Source organism: Haemorhous mexicanus, chromosome 9 (assembly GCF_027477595.1).
Source record: "Haemorhous mexicanus isolate bHaeMex1 chromosome 9, bHaeMex1.pri, whole genome shotgun sequence".
NCBI classification, from domain to species: domain Eukaryota; kingdom Metazoa; phylum Chordata; class Aves; order Passeriformes; family Fringillidae; genus Haemorhous; species Haemorhous mexicanus.
In genome coordinates, this window is record NC_082349.1 from 4,623,884 (window position 1) to 4,647,275 (window position 23,392).

General features: G+C 47.8%; 1 protein-coding gene across 1 annotated transcript in view; it reads left to right on the top strand.

Moving 5' to 3' along the window:
* Positions 1 to 21,853: 21,853 nt before the first annotated feature.
* Positions 21,854 to 23,392, top strand: part of PLPP3 (phospholipid phosphatase 3) — a 44,729-nt gene continuing 43,190 nt past the window's right edge. Inside the window, exon 1 of the mRNA XM_059853727.1 lies at positions 21,854 to 22,583. Coding sequence (XP_059709710.1) covers positions 22,445 to 22,583 — 139 coding nt within the window. The 5' untranslated portion in view covers positions 21,854 to 22,444. The remainder of the gene's footprint in view (positions 22,584 to 23,392) is intronic.

A 23,392-nucleotide genomic window follows, 5' to 3' on the forward strand; every position in this document is an offset into this window, starting at 1 on the left:
AGGTGCTCCTCTCAGGCACCAAACTGCTTTCACTGGATATTCAAAGGGAATTTTTTTGGAAATGCAGGGCTAAGCAGCAGGATGCTGAAGGGCTGGGAGGGCACCAAAGAGAAGCTGGGTGCTGCCTGTTGCAACAGTTGGCTTCAGCCACCATTGTGAACCTACAGAAGGGTTTGTAGCTGGACATCTCCAGCTGTGTCCAGCCTGCCCCCTCAGCAGCCTGCCCCTGTCACCACATTTGGGTGCTGTATTTTTCCAGTTCAATGTGACCAAAAAAAATGCCAGGGATGCTGTGCATCTGCTAACACAAAGGCTCAACTTCTGGAGCATGCTATCCAACCCTTGTAAATGCCCTAAATCTGTGGATTTTCAGTGGGATTTGCATTGCCAGTCTGTTTTGGGAGGAGATAGTTAATGAGATAATGCAGCAGTGGGTAAACTGTGACACGTGAAATGGGATTTTTTTGAATGTTGGAGAAACTGCAGGCATCAGAGGCAGCTTATGCACATCAGGTTTGTAACCAAGCAATTCCCATTTATATTATGTAAGTGATGCCATTTATCAAACCCCATGTAGCAGGCAAGAGCAGATGTTGAACCATTTGCGCTACAGTGTTAGAAATTAACTTTTCTGGGGGTTATTAAAATTATTGGTTATTCAAATACAATCTTGTGAGTGTAATATAATGGAACAACAAACAGCATTATTCAAAAAATGTAATTGCTGTGGATCCAGAACCTATTATGGCCTCTTGTTGGTGTTGGGTGAAAATCTGTGTGGCAATATGTGATGCTCTGGTGGGGATGTGAGCTGAAAACTCTGTTTGAGAGAGGGGAAGGAGGGTGGCATTTCTTGCATTGAAAATAGAACACTTTAAGCATGCACATGATAAACAGCCAGTTCATGAGGAGGCTGCTGAGGAGACACTGCCTGCCTGTGCAGGCACTGGGTGCACAACACTCTAACCAGCAGCAAGAAAAAGACATTATTTCTGAGAGGATTACTCCTACATGAGAATGAGACTTCTGGATAAGATTTTATTAAGGGCACAAATGAGTAATTGGATTCCTCAACCCATTAGAATGTAGCAGTAATGAATTCCTGCTATCTTTTTATACACCCTGTGATTAGTGTGATGGTTTGGTTGGGGGGTTATTTTTAAAGCAGATATTTGTGGTTGGCTCTACAATCCTAGAGGTCTTTTCCAACTTTAAAAATTCTATGATTCTCTATGCACTAATTTCTTTTCTGCAATCATGCAATCAATCTTTTAGGCTTTGTCCACAAATATGAAGCCCAATATGGGGTGTGAGGTGAGCTATTTTTTTATTTTCATGCAGTTTCACCCTCCTTTTCTTTACAAATTATGAGCAGTATAGTTCCTACAGAAACTTTGTAGCCTCAGCAGCAAATTCTGAAAGACAACTTTCAGCTGAGTGAAGGCAAAATCAGTCACTGTGAGCTGCTTGTAGTAGCATTTTTTTCCAGTGGCCTGCCAAGTTTGTTTTCTTTTAGGGCATAATCTGTGAGATAATCCCAGCTCCACTGGGAAAGCACTTGCTGCTGAGGAGGAGTTTGAAGTTTATCCTCACCCTTCACTTTGCACCCATGAGCATCTATTCCAGGGACAGACTGAGGAAGAGTTTAGGCCTGTGCAGTAGATCCAGCCTTTTTTGACCTCGATACGAAATGCTGTTTAAAGATCTGTGACCTTGCAGCCTCAGTCCACTATTTCCTTGCCCCATCTGAAGCATTTTCTGTATCCAACAAGGAGGAACAGCATGTTCTCCAGGTCCACGATGGCCAGGACAAGAATAGGGCTAAAATTAAACCACACACAGATGGCATGAAATGAAGAAATACTTGAAGTGAGGCTTACTGAAGTGTCAGAATCTGTTATTTGGATGGGGCTGTGGTGTGCAGATGTTCCTGCCTGGGCTGGAGGGATGCTGTGAGCTCAGTCCCTGCACGTCCAGTGCCTGCTTTGTGTCTCAGCCAGGACCTCAGGATTTGGGTTCAGCCCCTCTGGGATGCTGGGAAAGCTGTCAAGGGTTACATGCAGTGAAGGGTTGAAGTGCCCAAAGTAGGAGAAATGGAGCTGAGCTAAAGTCAAAAAATCCCCATCCAAACCTTCCACTTGGCTGCTGCCAAGCACTAATCTTTAAGTGGCTTTTATTTTATTTTTGCTTTCAAGCTCCCCACCTGGAAATCTGCCAAAAGTTAGACCTCTGATTAACCCAAACTGCTCTGCTTTTAACAGGGTTGAGCTGTGAGGTCACTAAGCCCAGAACAACCCATGGGTTGATTTTCCTCTACATCTTAGGAGCATCTTTAGTGCCTTGTGGTACCTGCAGCCCAGGGCAAAGCTTTACCTGGGGGAAATCAGGAGTCCAAGTTCCCATTTCCAGTTGTGTCAACATATCACCTTCAATCACCATTTTTTAAGCAAACCTAGGTATTATATTATTTTTATTTAGCCCTCAATCTGTCTGTATTTCAGTTCCCCATCCTCATAACTCATTCCTCCTTCCTGCCTGTGTCTGAGAGGGCATTTTAGGCTGGAAACTCTCAGACCTGTTCTGAAAAATGTCAGTATTTATGGCAGGGCATTACACTGGGTGGCAGGCTGTGAGTATGATGGGTTGGCTGTACCTTTGACAGATTTGTCCCTGCTGTTGTCCCTGGGCTGGGCTGTAGCACATAGTCCTGTTTGTGTGTGTGTGTTTTTAATAACCGTGCTGCTTTAACTGAAATGCCTCTCTCTCCTTGGCCCTGGCACTCCCAGGGAATCACTCTCTCCCTCTCTCATCACAGTGGCAAACTGAGAAAGGTTTCCTTTAGTCAGCTGGGGGAGAGGAGGAGGATTTATGAATCAGAGAAACACATTCCTGATGCGGAATAGGCACATTCCCCTCGCCCCCCACCCCACTGCCCCCCGCTCAATGAAAGCACCATTTGTGTGGCAAATAGCCAAGGGTTTTATGAATACAGCTCTTACTTTCCCCAGCTGCTAGGAACCTTTCTCAAATATGAATTAAAATAAAAAGCCTTGCTAGACACTTTTAGCGCTCATAATTCTGCTATTTTGGGTCTGTGGTGGGGAGTTCTTGCATCAGAAATCTTGGTTGGAGAGGCTTGAGTGGCTTCTTTCAAATATTATTAAATTGAAAAAAAAATCTGGAAGATGTATGACTTTAAATAATCTCCCACATTATAAGGATCATCAGGAACTCGATGTGATTATGTCCCTAGATTTGATGCTTCCCTCGCTGTTATGGCTGTGAAATTCTGCCTCTGATATTTTATGGAGGCTTCCCCTTCCTTCAGAAGCCATTGGGGTGAATTCTTGAGGAACTGGTCCAGTTGAGATTAAGTATTTTTAGTAAATCAACTGCTGGGGAAAAAAGGTTGAGAGATTCCATGCATAAGAATATCTTACAGGTTTTAAGAAAAGCATTTTAGGTTCCATCATGGGAAAGAGTTTTGGTAGGAGATGTGGGAAACCACAGTAGCATTAGCAAGATGGTTGATTAAAAATCAAATTAAAAATCCATTTCAGACAGCAGAACTTTTTCCCCCTCCCCCTCTCCCCCTGAATATACTTTTGAGAGGGCAGCCTGAATAAGTTTGGATATCCACAATCAGTGACAGGGGGATCACCTTCCAGGAGGGAAGGGATTCACACTGTGGCCACGGGCTCATCAGGACCTTTCCAAACATTTTGTGCATCTGTATTCCCACCATGTGGCAGCCAGCAAGGCAGGGAAAAAAGTCTGGACAAATATAAAAATCTCACTCACTCGGATTTTGAACATGAATCAAGAAAATGTGGCCGCCAGTGGAATCTAGCTGTGTGTAGGTTGCAGTGGCATGAAGATGGAGTGGGTGTAAGTTGCAGACATTCATTGAATGGTCTCTCATGTATTCCTAGACCTGTGCACAGCAAAGAGAGGTGGAACTGAGAGCAAATCTTGCCTTATGAATTAGGATGGCATGGCAACAGGATAGCTCGATTTATTTGCAAGTTTATTTACAAGAGAAGTAGAGATTTTCCCCTTCTGTTGCATCAGCCTGAAACCCAACCAGATCAGAGATAAATTTCAGAGCCTCGTAGACATAGAAAATCAGCCAAAAGGGCCTTTGCATTGGGATGTACACTCAGAAATTCAGATTTTTGTTGGCTGGTAGCAAACCGTGCGTTCCCTACATTGCACATCAATCCTGGTAGGATCATCTTTGAGGATGAGAAGTGCCATGTCTGTAATGGCCTTCAAAGGCTGCCACAAAACAGACTTTGGTTCCTTGAGTGGCATTGCAGTGTGAGCTGGAGGCTCCTCCAGGGCTGCAGCAGCACTGTCTATGTGGGTCACTGAGCTTGGCAGGGCTGCAGTGGGGAATGTGTGAGAGCTGCCACACTCATTTGGAGAGGAGCCTCAATTATCCAGCAGCTCTGATGAGAAATAATTGCTCAAGGCTTTAGAACAAGTTGCCATTGTCCAAGAAGTTGTTGTCCCTCGGCTGCTCCGCAGGAGTTTTGTGCACCCAGGCTTTCCCTGGCGTGGATGGAGCCTGGAATTCTTGGGCTTCCATAGGGAGGTGAGACCTCTTCCATGGGAAGTGGTGATCCCTCAACTAAAGGGGGGAACACTTCACAGCACAGCACCCTGACCGTGTACAAAACTCTCTGAAATGTGTGTGCAAACACCAACTTGCAGCATTCCAAAGGAGATTCCCTTCCAGCCCGTGTGTCCTACTGCCATGGAAAAATCACAATGAGTTAGGGCCAAAGGGCCAAGGTATCGTCACCAAAAGGACATTACTCTTATTTTACCAATCAGGAGATTAACCACAAAGCACACATATTAAAGGGTGTCTTCCCTGTTTCCCAGGCTTCTGAGTTAACCTCTATCCAGTGCTTTTTTTACTAACCCAGCAGCATATTGAGAAAATAAACATAAATTTAACCATCCATGTTAAAAACAAACAACCCAAAACTTCCTCCATGAGAAATAACAATCTTTGGTCTCTATTTTGTGTTCTAAGCAGCAGCCTCATGACACCCTAACTAGATGTGCAGCAGTAGTGCTAGATAGTCAGGGATATCATATTTTGCTTAGGCTGTATTGTGTGTTTGTGCATCAATTTAATTTTACAGTCTTGCTATGGCTGCTTTTATATACAGGGATATCATTTTACTTGTGTCCTATTACAAGCCTGTGCATTAGGATAATTTTCCACTTTTTTTCCCAATGCCTGCTGAATGCAGTTGGCTTTTCCCATGGACTTCACTCTGTGTTGTGTCAGGAATTTACTGTTTGATTGGAGAAATGCTATATTGTAATAGTCCTGCAGATATTTTCTAACCAACCCATGTGATACAGGACATCATCCTACAGTAGCATTTTTGGCCCATTCTCGTGCCTTGTGTAAATGAAAGCAATTTTCACAGCTGGCCTTCCCATCAGCTGCTCCTGCTGCCTCGAGATTAGATCTCCTAATCTGGTTTTATCATTTCTGTCAGTCAGCCATCCTGGTTTAATCCCTCCTGCTCTGCTGAGGCCATGGAATGCTTCCAGCCTGAGGATGCCCTGTGGGATGGGAGCCTTGGGGCTGGCGTGGCCGTGGGAGCCATGCTCACATCCTCTGCAGAGGTCTTTGGAGACCTGCTCTCAGATGAGAATCTTCATTTTTCACAGCCCATTTGAGCAGAAATCAAAATGTTTTTGCCAAGTTTGCTGGGCCGGGAGGGAAAATCTGGAAGGTGCAGATGTAGGTGGAATCTTGTGGGCTTCCCCTGAGAGCCCTCCACCAGCACACCTTGCTGTGCAGGAATTACAGTGACAAAGCTTAATTAGTACAAAATGAGGTCTTGTTGAGTCACTAAGGGACATATCTGGACCAGGCTGGGGTGTGTAACAAGCAGGAATACAACAGAGGACTTTGGGCCTTGTAAGCCTGCACATGGGAAAGGAGCCCAGCTGTGCTCCCCCACCATCTGAATCGCACATGTTCAGAGAAGGTGCTCGGGATTTGGCTCTTATCTCTGCATGGGAGGGGTGGGAGATAAATCTGAAGGGTTTTCCAGACAAAAGGAACTTATCGAGTAGTACTGAAAGCAGAGGGCGCAGAGCCAGGCTCGGATTTGGCCCCTGCTTGGAGCAGAGTGGAAAGAAACTGTGGCCAGGGATCAGCTGGAAAACCATTTAACCCTCCTTGAGACTGAGCAGCAGCTTTGCTGCGAAAGTCTCATCTGCACTTCAAGCATGAGAAAAATAAAGAGGGCAATGACTGAGACAATGATTGACAGCATGTCTTGTAGGACAGCCTGCAAACTCGGCTGTTGAAGGTTATCCCATGGGTGATCGTGGGCTGTGATGAGGCAGAGCTGGAAAATACAAGAGGTTACAGTGGAAAAAAGTGCTGCTTTTCACCTCTTCTGGTTCGCCTTTTCCTTGCCCTGCCTGCATCTCAAATTCTGGTTTAGTTATTAAATTAGTTAGGGCAAATACAAGCAGAGGGATTAGCTGAACAAATTAATGCATCCTAACACTGAGGGCTGTTTTATTTGTTGAATTCCTCATTGTGTGTTACATCTCAACTGTCTCGTGCTCTACATTCACTTGACCATATTTGCTGTGAGTCTTTATTCTCAGTTTGTAAAGTGTCCAGTCTGACCCATTTCTCTCATTATTTTTTTTTTTTTTAGCAGTCTTGCTCCTTCTGAAGGTCCTTGAATGCATCCAGAGGAGGGTAACAAAGCTGGAAGGCACATCCTAGGAGGAATTGCTAAGGATGTTGGGCTTGTCTCATTTGGAATCAACTTCCTGGGACATGGAAAGGGAGGTGCTGAGCTCTTCCCCCTCGTGTCCAGTGATAGGACATGTGGGAATGGTTCAAAGCTACACCAGAGGAGGTGTAGGAGGAAGTATTTCTTTACCAGGAGTGTAATTGTGTTGAGGAATTGTAGAATAAATGACAAATAAATGGTGTCTGCTGCTTTTTCTCCTTTCCAAAGTGATTGCAGCTACACATGTGGGGGATGGTAGATGGGATTTTTGGCTAATGGCTGATGATGCAGTTTAAGACAGGTTTGGGCTCTTGTACAGGGATGCTCTTGGGTCTCCATGTGCAGTAGGAGCAATTTTTACTCTTAAGGACGCCCTGGTGCTTCTTGAGCCATAATGAAGAAAGCCTGTGGGGTTTTTATTGCAGAACTCATAGCTGAAAGTCTGGATTCCTTGCTGCTTATCCTTCATTTGGAGTCCAAGGCTTTCCTGTTTTTATGAAGGATGAGGCTCTGTATTATCAACACAGTTTTCAGCACAATCCAAAACACAGCTCCATACTAACTCCTACGAAGAAAATTAACTCTACCTCAGCCAAAGCCAGCACAGAATCCTAAGAAAAATTCCCACAAGAACTAACCTCATATCCCATCCTACTCCAGCTGCAAAGCAGAGGTTTTTGGTCTGCCTTCTTTGATATAAACACGGAGCAGTGTCTATTAAGACAGCTTTCCAAAACAAAACCCCCATCCAAACAGAAGGAATTGTGTATGATATTTCCAAGGGCAAAAATGAGACTCACTGCTTAGGGAGAGTCAGTTCAGTATTCAAGATATGCAAACCTGTGGGACACGTACTTATAATTACTTGATATTTCCCAGTTATTTTTAACTGATGTATCATCTGATGTAAATCTCTTTTTTATAAAATGCAGAGTAGCTCAAAGAATAGAGCGCCTCAAATCTTGATTCAAGCAGCTTTTTATCAACCTTTGGAATTCAGCAACAAACTCAGATGAAATTAAGGATCTGTGTCAGATAAATAGGAGATGTAAACAGCTGCTGGGCTGCCTTTTGCATCCTGTAGGGATTTTGTCTCCTTTTTATAGCAGCTCTTGTCACCCAACACGGAAGGATTTTGAGCCATAGCTTGGGATCCCTCAGCACTGTTGCACAGCAGTCAGTTAATAGAAGACATTGTTCCCTGTAATGTACTGCTGTAATTGTTTCAACTGTTTTGTTCAAGTTCTTTAATCTCTCCTCATGATCATCCCCTTCTGCATTTTTAATTATCAATGCTCTACATGAAGAAATGCTGAAGTGTGAAAGATTAGATAAGGAAACATCCAGCATCCAGCAGCCCTTTGCTCAGAGGGGCTGTGATCAGGACTGTTGCACTGATTTGTTAAACCACAGCCTGTGTTTTATCAGCAACACACATATCAAATGCACTGAACACAACAAATAAATGCAGCTTCCAACAGGAAAGAGATCCTTTCAGCATGGTGCTTCTGCTTGCTGGCTCATGTGAGAGAACAAAAGGAGTGAGTGCTTTTTTGTAGATGAGGAATGATGGAATTGGTCTGTGAGAACAAGACCAGGCTCATTTCGGGTCTGGGGGTGGCTGGTTTGCTCCTGATCCAGTGACCCCTGAGCTGTCACACAGATGGCCTCAGCCAGCACCCAAGGGAAGGGCAGTGCTCAGGGGACCCTGTTCTAAGGGGGACCTGACTCTCATCCAGCTGGGGCACCCTTAGGATCTTCTCCCGTGCCCTCAGGCTGGGGATTCCAACCATGCCCTGTAGAGACCACGTTCACATTCCAATATAACTGGTGAGACTGGCTCTGCTCATACCCTGTTGTTTTCCTGCCCAGAACTGCTGTGCAGAAATGCACCTGTTTCTGACAGATTTGGCTTCGTTTTATCACAGAACAATTCCTAAACAATTTGAGCCAAGCTTTCCTATGGCCAGAAATGAACTCTCACTACCCTTCTGTGCAGGTTCACCTGAGGTTAATCTTCAGAGTTTGTCCAGGTGCAGGTTCTGCTGCTCATCATGTGTTGAATGATGTTGGGCAACATCTACCAGCATCTCCAGCTGCCTGGGAGGTCTGTTCTACCTTAGATGGGGACTTCAAAAATTGAAGAGGAAAGATATTTTAGCAGGGCCTGTTGTGACAGGACAAGGAGCAGTGGTTTCACATTAAAAGAGGAATGATTCAGACTCGATATAAGGAAGAAATCTTCTTGTCATGTGGGTGGTAAAACACTGGCACACGTTGCTCAGAGAGGTGATGGATGCCCCATCCCTGGAAGTGTCCAAGGCCAGGTTAGACAGGACTTGGAGCAACCTGGGCTAGTGGAAGGTGTCCCTGTTCATTGCAAGGGGGTTTGGAAGTAGATGGTCTTTAGGTTCAACCTAAACTATTTTATGGTTCTGTGATAGCCATGGCCTCATTTAAAATCTTCCTGTCCTGCAGAAGCAGGGGAGAAAAGGGCATACATGGGACTGTTGGAAATACGTTGAAGAAACAAGATAGAGTGTGCACAATATATTTAAACAAAGATGACAAAGAGCTGAGTATTGCTCCAGGAGCCCAATACAAGCATTCCTCTTGCTGGTGGGAGATGGAGCAGCCCCCTGCCTTGTGTCCTGCCCTCTGGTTGTCCATTCAGGACACTCTCCAGCTACTCCTGCTCTGCTCAGGCCAGGGGGAACTGCAGCTATTTCACAGGCAGCACTATCCACTGGGTTTTCTTAAATACTCTGCAGGGCCTGGCCTGACCAAGATCAGTCGAGCAGGTATGTTCCTCCCACATTAAAGCCAATTAACTCTGGATGGAGATGAGTGAGAGCAACATTTAGTCCAGTTTTGCCTTCTCTGTGGACAGATTCATGCTGGCTGAGGCTGAGTCTCACATCTTTCCTGGAGGCAGAGCCTCCTGTGTGAGTGAAGGCCGGAGCCATTAGAGCAGGGCAGGGCTTTGATCTCAAAATTGCACCACTTGAAATTGCAGATGAAAAAACCTGAGTTAATAAAACAGCAGGCAAGCCTGCAAGTGAATCACTCCAGCTTCTCCAAAAGGATCAGCCCTTGTGCCTCTGAATTAGGGGGCAGGAGCCATGCACGACCCCAGAGGCACCGCAATGCTCCTGATGGCCTCGGTGCAGAAAGAGCAGGGACGTGCCAGCTTTGGCAGGGCAAGATGCCAGCAGAGGCAGGGAAAAGCAGGACAGGGTGGGTGGGAGTATGCCACAGCTCTTGGGGAGCAGTGGAGGAGCAGGAGGCTGTGGAGGAGCAGCTCTGTGCAGCCTCCTGCCCTGGCCCCGAGCTGTGGAGCCGCTGCGGTCGGCACAGTGCCCGGGCAAATTGGGCTGGCTCTGCAGCCCAGTGCCATTCAGCAGCTCCCAAACCAGACCTGACTTGCTCCCTGCCAGCTCCAGAGCAGCCTGAGCAGGGTGGATAGACATGCCCCGAGGATATGTCTGCATTGCAGTGCAGAGGTGAGACCTGGGCTGGGTGAGACAGAGCTGGGCTGGTCCCTGGGAGCCGTGGGGCTGCGGAGCACCCAGGACATGGGAGGTGTGTGCTCCTGGGCTCCAGGCTCTGGAGGAGGAGGAGGGAGGTTGTTCACCCCAAAGAGCCTCATGATGCTTTTGGGAACTGAGTCTGGGGGGTGGAAGGAATTTATGGACCGGCATGTGTTGTGCTCATCAGTGGGGTGGCCATGCTGTAGAGATCACATGGGAAAAATCATAAAATTGTGGAATAATTTAGGTTGGGAAAGCCCTTTGAGGTCACTGAGTCCAGCTACTAGCCCAGGACTGCCAAGGTCACCACCAAACCATGTCCTTAAGTGCCACATCTACACATCTTTTAAATCTCTCCAGGGATGGTGACCCCATCACTGCCTCAGGTTGCCTATTCCAACACCTGACACCTTTTAGTGAAGATATTTTTCCTAATATCCAATGCTCCCAACCAGCAGCACTGGGAAATGGACAAATTGGTAATGCTGAAATTGGGAAAAATACACTGCTCTCTTCCTTAGAGTGCCTGGATCTTTGGGTTTGACTGAGGACTCTCAGCCCCTGCAACCTGGCAAAGGGACAAACTCCAGCCCTCAGCTGGGTGGTTCATCTCCAGGAAACCAAAATCATCCAAACAGATTTTGGATGACTCCAAAAAAAATATTTCCTTTTAAAGGTGTCCCATCTCCTGAGTCTGTGCTGCAAATGTGGTTGCTTATTCCTGAAATTCTTCTGTACTAGACAGAAAAAAAGAAAAAAAAAATAAAAGGTAGATAAATAAATGGTCAGAAGAAATTTTATCAACCCAAATCACAGGTGATTTTCAGTGGGGTCTTGGGAAATAAAGTCTGGCACGAGTCAGCAGCCTCTAGAAGAGGAGTGGAGATGATTTTCCTCCTGGCAGCTTCAGGCACCTTGGGAATTTCCTCTGCTCTCAGCACCCAGCACTAGATGGCATCCAAGGTGGGAATTTGGGCTCCCATATGCAGTCCTGGGCTCTGAAATTATAATGGTAGCTGGATTAAAAGATGAGGATCCCATCTAGATGAGGGGAAAAAATCAAAGGGCCAAGGAGGTGGAGTTCTGCCATTTCCTGCTGCCATCTCACTGTGGGGCAGCCCCCTCCAAGATCTGTTCCACCACCTCAGTGAGTGCTGGGCCACCAGGACAGGAAAATAATGGGACAGAGGGAAGAGCAAAGGCACCATCCACAAGTTAAGGTGCATTCAAACCTGCAGGGTTGCATCCCCCATCCTCTTTTTCCTCAGAATGCTGCCAGCACACTGCACACATTGCTGTGTGGGGTCCCTTGGTGTCACTCAAGCTCTGCAGCCTGGGGTGACTGGAAATGCAGCTGCTCTGAGCTGGAAAACATTTCCCAATGAGGGAATTACCTTTGCATCATCCACTGTGTTTACTAAATAAACCAAAGTGTCCCTAGGCCATTGATGGGATTTGGGAGAAAGAAGAAGCACCATGAGAGACAACCCTTGCCTGGGAGATTTTTCCTCCTCTTCACCTTGCAGGTATCTGTGGGATGAGGAGGGGGAGTGCCCAGCATCTCTGCCTGTCACCCATCTTTGTTCTCCTGGGTGGAAGGTGGCATTAGCCCCCCCAGCCCTCCAGCTTGGGGAGAAGATGATTTGCTTTTATCTCCTCTCAGCTATGCCATGGCCATGAGCAGGTTCCTTAGGAGAGGCAGCAGCCAGGAAGGGGCTCAAATGCACACAAACGAGTGAGGAGCAGCCAGGTAATGGTTACATGGCCCTGGGTGGCTGCCTGGAGGTGCAGGAGCCACGGGAGAGACACGAGGCTCCCTCCCTGCCCTGTCTGCACTCTGCAGGTGGCCTTAACAACTTAATGAGCACTGTGGGATTGCCAGCTCCATTTCCTGTGCCCTGGCCCTGCTGAGGAGGGTGCCGAGGTCCAGGTCCTGGAGGTGACTTTACAGCCACCTCTCCTGATGGTTTCTACTCTGTCTGGAGCTGAGTAAAGGGTTCCCAGGTCTGAATATCTCACCACTGCCCAGAAATCATTCTCCATCTGGAACACCTTTGTGCTCACACCTTTTGTTTTTCCTTTTCCTTGTGTTTTCCTGGTGTAAGCACAGCATCAGGAAGGGATGCAGGAGAGCTTTATCGAAGTTCTGCTGGAGGTTGAAATATTTCTCTTCCCAAAAGTATATGTACCTACAAGGAATAGCTTCAACCCAAGCCCTGAGTAGGCAGAGGCACTACAGACTGCTGTTTGTGTGTCCATTCCCTGTGCCTGCAATTATGGGGAAATTGCCATCGTGTAAGCAGCAGCTGTATGAATAACTCTATTATTTGTTATTATTAGTCCTAGATGTGTGTTTTTCTTGAGATCATATCTGCACAAGAAGGCACATTAATAATAGCCTTTTGAACTGGCCAAGTTTAATTTCTATGGCTCGTGAAACTTTTGAAGCAAGGTGCTGTTTATTGCTTTCTTCTGAAATCAAAGCTCTCGAGCAGCAGCAGAGAGAGCTCTGTGTTGTCCAGGCTGAGTTCCTGTGAGGGCAGGCGGTCATGTTGAGCTCACCCTCCCCTCCTCATCTGGCATCAGCAAAAGGGTCTCGTGTTACAGCCTGGTGCCAGCCTATTTTAGGAAGCAAGATTCCCCTTTTATGCAATTATTTTTCATGTGAGTTTAAGTTCTGTTCTCCTTTGCTCTTTTTCTGTTTTGGTCTGTTCTCTCTCTTGCCTTCAGGTGGGGTGTGTGATACAGAGAACAGCAGCTTCTCAGCCACCAAGGTGCTGTCTGAGTATGGAAAACAGGAGCAAGAATGGGTCAAGAAATAGGAAAAACCATCAGGAGTGTTCATAAAAGGACATGGAGCTGCTGGAGTGAGTCTAGCCACGAGGATCATCTGAGGGCTGCAGAACCCTGGGGGAGCTGTGGGTGTTCAGCCCAGAGATGGTTCCAAATAGACCTTAAAGCTTCTTCCAGTGCCTAAAGGGGATCCAAGAGAGCTGGAGAGGGACCTGGGACAAGGACATGGAGAGGACAAAGGCAATGGCTTCACACTGACAGAGGGCAGGGGTAGATTAGATAGCAGGAAGAAATTCTTCCCTGTGAGGGTGGTGAGGCCCTGGCTCAGGCTGCCCAGAGAAGCTGTGCCTGTCCCATCCCTGGAAGTGTCCCAGGCCAGGCTGGACAGGGCTTGGAGACATCTGGGATAGTGGAAGATGTCCCTGCCATGGCAGGGGGTGGAAGAAGATGATTTTTAAAGTCCCTTCCAACCCAAACCATTCTGAGATTCATGTTTTCTCTTTGAGGGCTGTTATTAGGAGCTCTTCATCCAAGTACAGTAGAAAAGAGTAAAATCAGGTTCCTTAATGCCCATCAGGACCTAGCAGAATTTTCTGGGCTGCTTGTGAGGTGCCCAGAGAAGCACAGGCAGTCACAGGGCCACCCAGGCTGGCAGTCTCTGAGAAAGCAAACCCAAATGAAAGCAGTAAAACAGTGCCTTCTCAGACTTGTGTGATTTGTGCTTTTGCACTTGGGTTTGTCACCCCAAAAGCATTTTGCCCCACTTTCCCAGCAGCTGGTGGCACGAGGATTTGCTGAAGGCAGGAGGATGTAAAGGTGGGAGAGTGCCTGGGAAAAAGTGGGCAGGTGAGGACGGGTAAAATGAGAACCCAAAATTCCTCCTTTTGAGGAGGGGGAGGTGTCTTTTTCCTTAATTTTTGAATCCCAGTGTTTCAAAATAGTCTCGTGGTTTGGAAGCAGGAGGATTTTGACATTCAGTGTTTGATGTTGGCAATTCTGATAGAGCAGATAAAGGGTCCGTGGTGGAGCACAGGAGTTATTTGTGGCCTGTTGGGCAATGACTGTCAGTGAACCTGTGTCTTTGTGTGTTTAAAGTGTAGTCCCTGACATTTACTGCCAATTTTAAAGGGATTTACTCTTTGCTATTTCATAATCCCTGATTCAGAACAAATTTGCAGATTTTGAAGATGAGAAGAGCCCATTAATGCCCTAGTCTGAGTCTCTGGATAGCTGAAGCCACCTAATTTCATCTCCTATACTGAGCCAGATACTTTGTGTTCAGCTGCACCACAAAGCAAGACATGAAGGCAGAAAGATCAACCACTAGCACAGTACTCAAAAATGTGTTCCAAGGTTTGATCATTGTCACTATTTAAAATAAAGTGAACAATGTGCTTCTCATTTTCCTCAGTCCACCTCTGGGTAGAAGAATAATTTTTGCCCAAAAATTCATGTAAAAGCAAGTATTTCTTCATCCTGTTCAAAACAAAGGAAAAGATAAGCTGGATATATAACCCAGGGAATCTGCTTGGCTTCACAGGGAAAATAGCCTCCTTCTAGTGGTTTGATGCTATGGTCTGTAAGGCAACTTTGTGTGCATTTGTAAAATCATTTTAGCTGCAGTAAGGTCAATATCATAACTTGAACAGAATTTTTTCTTCTTTACAGACATTTCTTCAGCCTTTGGAAATCCAGTGTCCCAAGCAAAATTAAACTGGCAGAGAAAACTGAAGCAAGAAGGGAAGTTTGTGCCCTCAGAGAGAAAATGAAAAAGTTTTTTTAACTGGAATTGTGTGTGACAAGTGTGACAAGGCTTGGCTATTAAAAGGCTGTGTTGCAAGATAATTTTTTGGGGAAAGAATTGCAACTAGAGAGGGGGTGTGAAACAACTGGTTCATGCTGAGTCAGTAACTTGAGTGCTGTAGTTTTGCAATGCACTATTAACCCAAACAGTGGATCCCACTACTCCTGAGTTTTTGGGCCTGGCTCTTATCACAGAAGCAAACAGCCCCTGTGAAAGGATTCAGAATACAAATGGGGGAGCAAATCCTTTTCAGAACTATAAAACCCTCTTGTCTTTTAAGGGGCCTGAGCGTTTCTGGCAAGACTTTCAAAGCAAACAGTGTCGAGGTCCTCTCGATGAATAGCAACATTAATATATTAGGTGTGTATTATGTAAATCCATGCTTCAGTGGAGCACTAGATAAGATAAACGGGAGCAAAGAGCAGGCTTTGAAGGCTGCTGCTGAGATTTTGTGGGTGTGCTGTGCCACTTGAAGGCTTGGTGCAGAACTCAGAGCCCACTGAAGTCCTGCCCTCCCCGCCTGCTCAAGTGGCTGCTGCTGTGGAGCCATTAAATTTTGTCACCATGTGGCACAACCTTGCACAGCCACAGCACTGCAGGGCTGTGCCTGAAAAACCTCATTTCTCCCTGTTTTGGTGCAGAGGTAGGGAAGTTCCTCCATGGCAGAACTGGCTGTGCATCTCCCTCACATCCCCCTGGCACTGCATGGCACAGAGGGATAACCAGGTTACAGAAAACCCAGTCTGTGTGCTGGAGCAAATATTTGGGGAGGGTCCAGCCTGGCCCTGGTAAACACACAGAAATTCTTGAGGCTGATGGACAATGACTTATCAAGACAGAGAGGCTTGGGAGCAGATAAGCCCAGGGACTTGTGCATTGTATACAAATAGCTGGCCTGGCCCTTGCTGCTCACATGACGAGTGATGCTGGAGCTCTGCCCCGGTGAAACTCCATTTTTTGTTCTATAATTGTGCAAAACAGGACGGACAGAGGGTCCCCACATGTGGGGCCACAGCTTCACTTTTTTCTTGTCCTGCTTCATCTCTTGATGAGCCCAGATCTTGCTCCACTTCTTTTTTTCTTTTTTTGCTTTTGATGTCTTTCAAAAGCCTCTCCCAGTACCATCCCATCAAAGCAGAGTCTTGATTCACTTTGGGAAGACACAACCTTGTGTTCAGCATCCCTTTTCCTGCTGCCTCACGGTGGCCACCACACACCTGCCCCACCAGCACCCGTGTTCATCATCAGGGCTTCACGCTTTGAAGGTGATGCCAAAAGCTGTGGGGTGGGCCATAAAAATGGCTTGGTCTAGACGTGGAAAAAGATATTAATTTTTCTTTCACTTTTCACTTGCACGCAGAGCATTTTCAACCAGGTCATTGAGACAGTTTGCGACCAGAAATAAATCCAAGCCGAAAAAATGTCGGTGGACCTGTTTACTTTATAAACCACAAATGTTTGTATCCTGCAACAAATACCTGGGAAGTGCCTGGACCAGACATTACAAACGTGTTAACTACCCCGAGTTAACCAGCAATCAATTCGGGGAGAAAAACCCGAGCTGGACCTCTCCTCTGAGACTGCTCTTCATAACGGGGCTTTCATTTAGGCCCTGGCCTAGCAGCATAATTAAACCATGGCACATTCTTGACTTTCAAACAAACTCCTGGGAGCTGGCCAGCCCCAGCACAGACCCGGATTTCACCAGGCTGGAAAGCAGGGTGATGTTCCACGTCTTTCACGAGCTGTTGTTGACGGTGGAAACGCCTGCCCGCGGTAGAAATTGGGAATTCCACAGACAGCCCTTCAAGGCTACGCTCATAAACACGTGAAGGGATTTGGGGGAAATATATGAAAATACTGGTCTGTTGAAATGCTTTTTGCAATGCCAAGGTGTATTATTGAGGCCTGAATTTTTTAATAATTAGCGTGCATCAATAGTATTTCAGACTGCTGATTTTTGATTTTTGCTCGTTTCTCTGTCAATACCGGGCCATGACCTGCAGAGGTGCTTTGATGGAACTGGAGTTTGGCATTCCCAAGCGAATGCTGAGGAATGGCAGTAGATGGTGCTGTTATTCTCTTTTTTGAGGACAGGGACGGAAGACACAACTGTGACTGTACACAAGGTGTTACCAATCCCCGGTGTCCCCAAATTATAAATCAGGCTCCTTCAAATCATGGGATTTGGTCTTTAGAAAATCTTAAATCAAATAATGTTCTCTATTACAGCTTCTGTGTTTTGATCTTTCAGATGAGATTTCGGGCTCACATTTTCATGCTGTTTATCATGACCATGTAATTTGAAATTTATTTCCTTTTTTTTTTCATTTTTGTAATAACGTGAATTGAAATCCTTCAATCATGTCAAGAGCCAACAAGATTTAGGGGAACTAAATTAAATTAGGGAGAAACATCAGGGTTGTGAAACTTGGCAGGAATACAGATGCTGGTTTCAAAACAGACTGGACTTTAAGTTGTTGGCAAATTGAATGTTGCTGACCCTGAGTGATTTGTGATGCCAGGAACGGGTCCCTGACCACAGAATGTCCCACCCCTTGGGTCACTGAGGCACGTGCCTGAGGGCTGACCCTCCTGGCCTGCATCAGCCTGGATCCCCAACTTCCTGGACAGCACCAAATGCTGCATCAGGATGACATTTATCAGCTAATTCTTTTTAATGACCTGAAGGTTTATGAGGCTTGATCCTTCCCAGCTGCACCGGGGAGGGCAGAACTGGGCCCCCTTTGGATTTCACTTTTATTTGCCTTTCTCTGCAATGACAGGTCTAATTCCAGCCTTTGTAAAAATTTAACAGGGCAATGTTGACTGTGCAGGTTGGACAACCTGGCGCCGGGGATGGTGTCCAGCACGGGGACAGGGGCAGGGGACACAGCAGGTGTCCTGCCCTCAACCTCCTCCTGCCATGGGCTGGGCAGGGCAATGCCCCCACTCCTATTCCCTCTGAGGGTGTTTTCTCCAGCAGCAGCAGCTGGTGATGCTAAAAATACCCCTGAACAGGGTAGTGGTGGTTGAGCTTTGGACTTTTCAGAAGTTTACTGGTATTTTGGCCTCGTGACTCCAGGCCAGGCCACCTGATGTGCAGCACGTAACCATGCTCCGATTTCCCCCCTCGTGGGGAACAATCTCAGATAACGGATAACAATCAGCTCACTTTCTTATTTTAGGATTGCTGTAGCCATGGTCATTAGCAGCTCCAAGAAATACAATAGGCAGGGCCTGGTCCTCCCACACTGTGTGTCCCCTCTCCAGAAGAGCTGCTGCCAAAATCCTTCCTGTGACAGAGAAGCGGAGTGGGTTCCCAAGGAAGAGCTGGCTGTTGGTCTGAGGGGGAAGGGGTGGCATGGCACTGGGCAGTGCATCAAAATGAGCATCCCAAAGAGCACACTGCAGGCATCAACTGCTCTGCAACAGCATCTGTGTTTGCAGAACATCAGGAAGAGCAGAAGAGTTGCAACCTGGAGAAGAGAAGGCTCCAGGGAGACCTTAGAACCACTTCCAGTACCTAAAGGGGATCTGAGAGAAATGGAGAGGGACTTTGGACAAGGACATGGACTGATAGGAGGAGGAATGGCTTTGAAGTGACAGAGGGCATGGTTACATTAGGTATGAGGAATAAATTCTTCCCTGTGAGGGTAGGGAGGCCCTGGCACAGACTGCCCGGAGAAGCTGTGGCTGCCCCATCCCTGGAAATTCTCAAGGCCAGGTTGGATGGGGTTTGGAGCAACCTGGGATGGTGGAAGGTGTCCCTGCCCATGGGGAATGAGATGATCTTTAGGGTTCCTTCCCATTCAAACCTTCCAGGACTCTGGGACACTCTACACCTGTAAGTGGAGCAGCCAGGAGTGCCAGGGCCACGTCCTGGCCAGCCAAGGAGCAGCCCCAGGAGCACAAGGATGGTGCTGGCCAAGTGCTGCTGCCCAGCTGCCTCTGCACCCCAGAACTAGTGATAGATGCTGCACTGATGGAACCCATTGTAGGGACACCTTAAACCTGTGCTGGTCCAAGGGGAGTGGGATGGGATAGGCAGGAGCACAAGGACAAGCTACAGGTTCACTCCCTGCTCCAACAAGTAGCTCTTTTATGGTAAATAATGTGTGGGATAAACTACTTCCATGAGCCTCAGAGCAGAATCTGGAGTCTTCTCCCTTCCCTTCTGTCTCCCCACACCAACCCTGCGCACCTGGTGGAAACACAAGCTCTCACAACCTCTCAAGAAAGAGGTTTGGGTTCCTCTTGCCCCAAACCGGACCTTACTGTCCCCCTTCCTTTTTTTCTTTCTTCTATGGAGAAGAAAGAAAAAAAGGAAATACAAGAACATTTTTACTGTTGTTTTTCGGTTTGGTTTGGGGTGATTTTTTTGGCAGATACTCTTTTTACCAGGATCATGTTGGCTGCCCATGATGAGTGAGTAAGGTACAAACCTCCTCTCAGTTTTTAAGTTCTTGACATGTCATGAACAGATTTCCACATAGTCCTGTCCCACTGATACAAAGATAAAAGGGATAGCAACTAGTTCATGCCCCTTCATCCATTCCAGGAATAGCCTTAAAGAGATGATTCTCTTAAAATGACGAGACTGACTGAATAAAACTCAATTCCTCTTTTGAAATTGTTGAGTATGAAATAAATCTGGAAAGAACCAGTGGTACAACAATTTTCGATCTTCCCAGAAACTATATCAGCGTATTCTTTGTTTACCAGAAGTTTGGTCCAGCTGGGGTGGGAAGGTGGTGAAAATCAGTCCTTCTTCAAAATGCAGAGAAAAATTCACTAATAATACAAACTCAGTTCAAATTATTTATATAAAGCAAAACCTCAGTCCACAGTGAGAATTTCAAGTCTGACTGAAAGGAAAAGCTGAGGTCTTGAAGGATACTCTTGCATGGTGTATTTGATAATTCCATTTATGAATAAGCAATTATTACCAACGAATCTCTTACATATTATTGACAAAGGCACAGAAGCTGCTTTTTGGCACTGCTGACTTACCCATTGTCAAATGTGAACTGGGCAATTGTGGTGGCTGCTACTCCCTTAAGAAATTGTCCAAGATTCAGATTTGTGTGTCCTGGCTTGCGTCAATTAACAGCACAATCTTTTTGTTATGAAAACGCAAACATAAATAGCCTGAGGGGTCTTGTAAATGCAAATACAAAACCATAATTTCAATTTCCCTGAAAGTACAAGAAACCCTCTTTTTTATTATTTTTTATTTGCTGTTACAATTATAAGTTTAATTTTTTGTGTGTATTTTTTTTCTCCCTGCTTTGAACACAAAATGGAATTTAACCCAGGGAATCAGCAGATTTGGGAATGTGGGGAGGATGGAGCCAGCTGCTGGAATCTGTGGGCTCCTCTAGGCAGGGCCAGGCTCTGAAGGGTGAGGGGAAGGTGGATGCTTGGCCCCACAGTGGACATGAGCTGGGCTGGGCAGCGTGCCCACAGCTGGGGGGAGAATTCCCACGTGAAGATTCTTTCCACTTGCTCCAGGCATCCAAGGAGCCTAAATTAGGCACTCACACCTCTGCCACGCTCAGGGGAAAGACAGAGAGACCTTGAGATGTGTCCTTCGCAGCCAGTTTGGTCCTCTGGGTGGGTGATTGGAACCATTTTGGGCCAAAAGTGATGCTTTTGTATTCAGTGCAATGGGGTGATAATGGGCAAAAGAGTCCCCTCAACAGCAAAGTGGGAGGTGGCACCTGATTTCACATCAATGAGGCATCACTAAGGCTTAATGAAAGAATTGGGGGAACGTCCAAGGTCTGTTTTCCCCTTTCTTTTTACACCACACATATAAAAGTAAAATTTGAAAACAGCCGCTTCACTTTCTTCCTCCCTCCCAGGCTGGCCTCAGTATGCCCGTGAATGTGTCTAAACAGATTCCTGGAAAACCTGCCCTTGCCCAGGCTTGGGCTGCAGTCTGCAGCTCCGGGAGGAGCAGCAGGGAAGGGTGGCCTTGCTGGGGGCTCTCCCTGCCCGGGAAACACCAGGGATGCAGCAGGATTTGTGCCAGCACACAGGCGAGAGGCTGAGGTCAAATGCACGACCCAAAACGAAGAGGAGAAGTGGTTACACACCGTCCTGAGCAGTTCCGGGGGTAGCAGCTCCCTCCCCACCTCCTGCACCCCTGCTCAGAGCACAGCATTGCCCTCCTGCCAGCTCGGGCTCCTGGGAAACCTTTCCTTTACTTCCTTGATGATTTTTAATTAGACCAAACGAGCGATTAACCAACAAAGCAATCCCTCACCCGAGTCTCTCGTTACACTCATTTGATGAAGGTGCTGCTGCTTCTGCGGGAGGGCAAAGCTGCCACGGTTCGGCGGTGGCACCTGGCAGGGTGGCACAGCCAAAATTCAGCCCAGGGTCGCCTCGCTGGGGTCTGCCAGGGTCTGTGGGTACCCCAAACATCATGTCCCCTCCCCTGCCTCAGCACACGGAACAGAGCTGGAGGGCAGGGAGAAAAAAGCACGAGAAAAATATTTATAAAGTTATTTGTTGTTAGTTTTCTGCCCCTTGCACCGTTCCCAGCTTTCGGGAGTCCTCCAGCCTTGGATCGGCTGGTTGTTTTCCTTTCCCCCCTGCACTCCTGTACGAACGAACGCTAGAGGCACTCTTCTTCTGGTCTGCGAGAGAAAACTTAGCTCCTAACTTTTCTTTTTTTTTTTAACTTCCCTCAGGAAAAAAATGTGGACTTAATTATCTGTGTAAAATGTCAGATGCAGGAAAGGGGCTGTGCTTACTTGGATATCCCATCTGAGGCGAAGTGACTGATTTTTTTTTTTTTCTTCCCCCTCTTCTTCTTCTCCTTTTTTTTTTTTTTTTTTTTTTTTTTTTTTTTTTTTTTTTTTTTTTTTTTTTTCCTGAGGGCTGGAAAGCGCCTCTCGAAATAAAAGTGCAGAACGGAGCCGGTGGCTCCCAGAGCGGCCGGGGCGGGCGCGGCGGGAGCCCCCAGCGCAGCGCAGCGGAGCCCAGCGCGGAGCCCACCTGCCCCCGGGGCAGCATCGCCCCGCACCTTCTTTTGGACTGAGACCTTCATACATACACAGAAACATACATTTATAGATAAAAAAAAAAAATATATATATATATATACACTTTTTTTTTTTTTAAGTCCTTCCCCCCGGCTTTTCCTTCAGGACTTTTCCACCGTCTTTGGGACAACCCGCAAACTTCTCACTCGCTGCCCCTTCGCTGCTTTCCCGGTGATTGGGGTTTTTGGTTTTTTTTTTTTGGGCTTGTTTTGGTTTTTGTTTTGCTACTTTGATTTTTTTTTTTTCCCCTCCTCTCTCCTTGGGAAGACCCGCCTGCCTCTCTCGCCTCCCGTGCCCCACCGGAGAGGCCGGGAGCGGCTCCGGCGGCGCGGGCAGCACCTCCCCGGCGCACGGCGTGCGAGCCCGGCGGCGGCGCGGCTCGGCTCGGCTCGGCTCGGCTCCGAGCGGCTCCCTGCGGCCCGGCACGGCCCGGCTCGGCTCGGCACGGCTCGTCCCGGGCGCTCGCCCCCGATAATGCAGAGCTACAAGTACGACAAGGCGATCCCGCCGGAGAGCAAGAATGGGGGCAGCCCGGCGCTCAACAACAACCCGGCCAAGAGCAGCAGCAAGAAAGCCCTGCTCATCTGCCTCGACTGCCTCTGCCTCGTCATGGGTGAGCACTGCGGGCTCCGCGCCCCCTCTCCCCGCTCCCGCACCCCCTCCGGTCCCCGGGAAAAACTTTTGGGAAAGTTCGGCGGCGGGCGGGCAGAGCTCGGCCGTGCCCCGGCCGCGCCGCTTCCCAAACAAAAGCGCGGAGCGGGGCCGCCGGGAGAGCCGGGCCGGGCGGCGAGCGGGGGAGCCGGGGAGCGGCCGCGCCGGGCCGGGGAGCGCGGGGGGCGCCCGGGGGTCTCCGCGGGGAGACCCAGGCACGGCAGCCCCGCACCCCGGCGCACTCATTGCGGGTGATTCGCTGCTGTTCGTGCCTCGCTGCCCCCCGGCCCCGCTGCCGGCGGTGGGGAGCGGCTCGGGCGGTGCGCAGGGGGCACTGTGGGCTCGGGGATGCGCCCCGGGGCTGCCCCCGGCGCGGGCCCCGCTCCCGGCGCTGCCTCGGCGGCACCTCGGCGGCGCCGGGGCCAGCTCCAGGTGGAGGCAGCGCTCTACGCTCAGCCCTGCTCGTGTTTTGGTTAATAATGGAAAACAGCAATTCTTGCCGCTCCGGCTGCCGTGTCGCTCTGCTGGCGGCTTTACCAGCGCTCCTCTTTCTCCCGTCTCCCTAAACTCATTCCGGAGCGCTCTCGCAGCCCCTGGTCGAGGTCTGGGTTTGCCTGCCTGCTCGGTTTTTTGGAGATGCTATGGCTTTTTGGAGATGCTGTAGCGTGGAAGGGAACTGTCAACAGCGCGTCTCAAAAAAACTTTTTGCATTCCAAAACATCAACCCTTCCATTGTGGCTGCGATGCTGAATGTTTAATTGACAGACACGG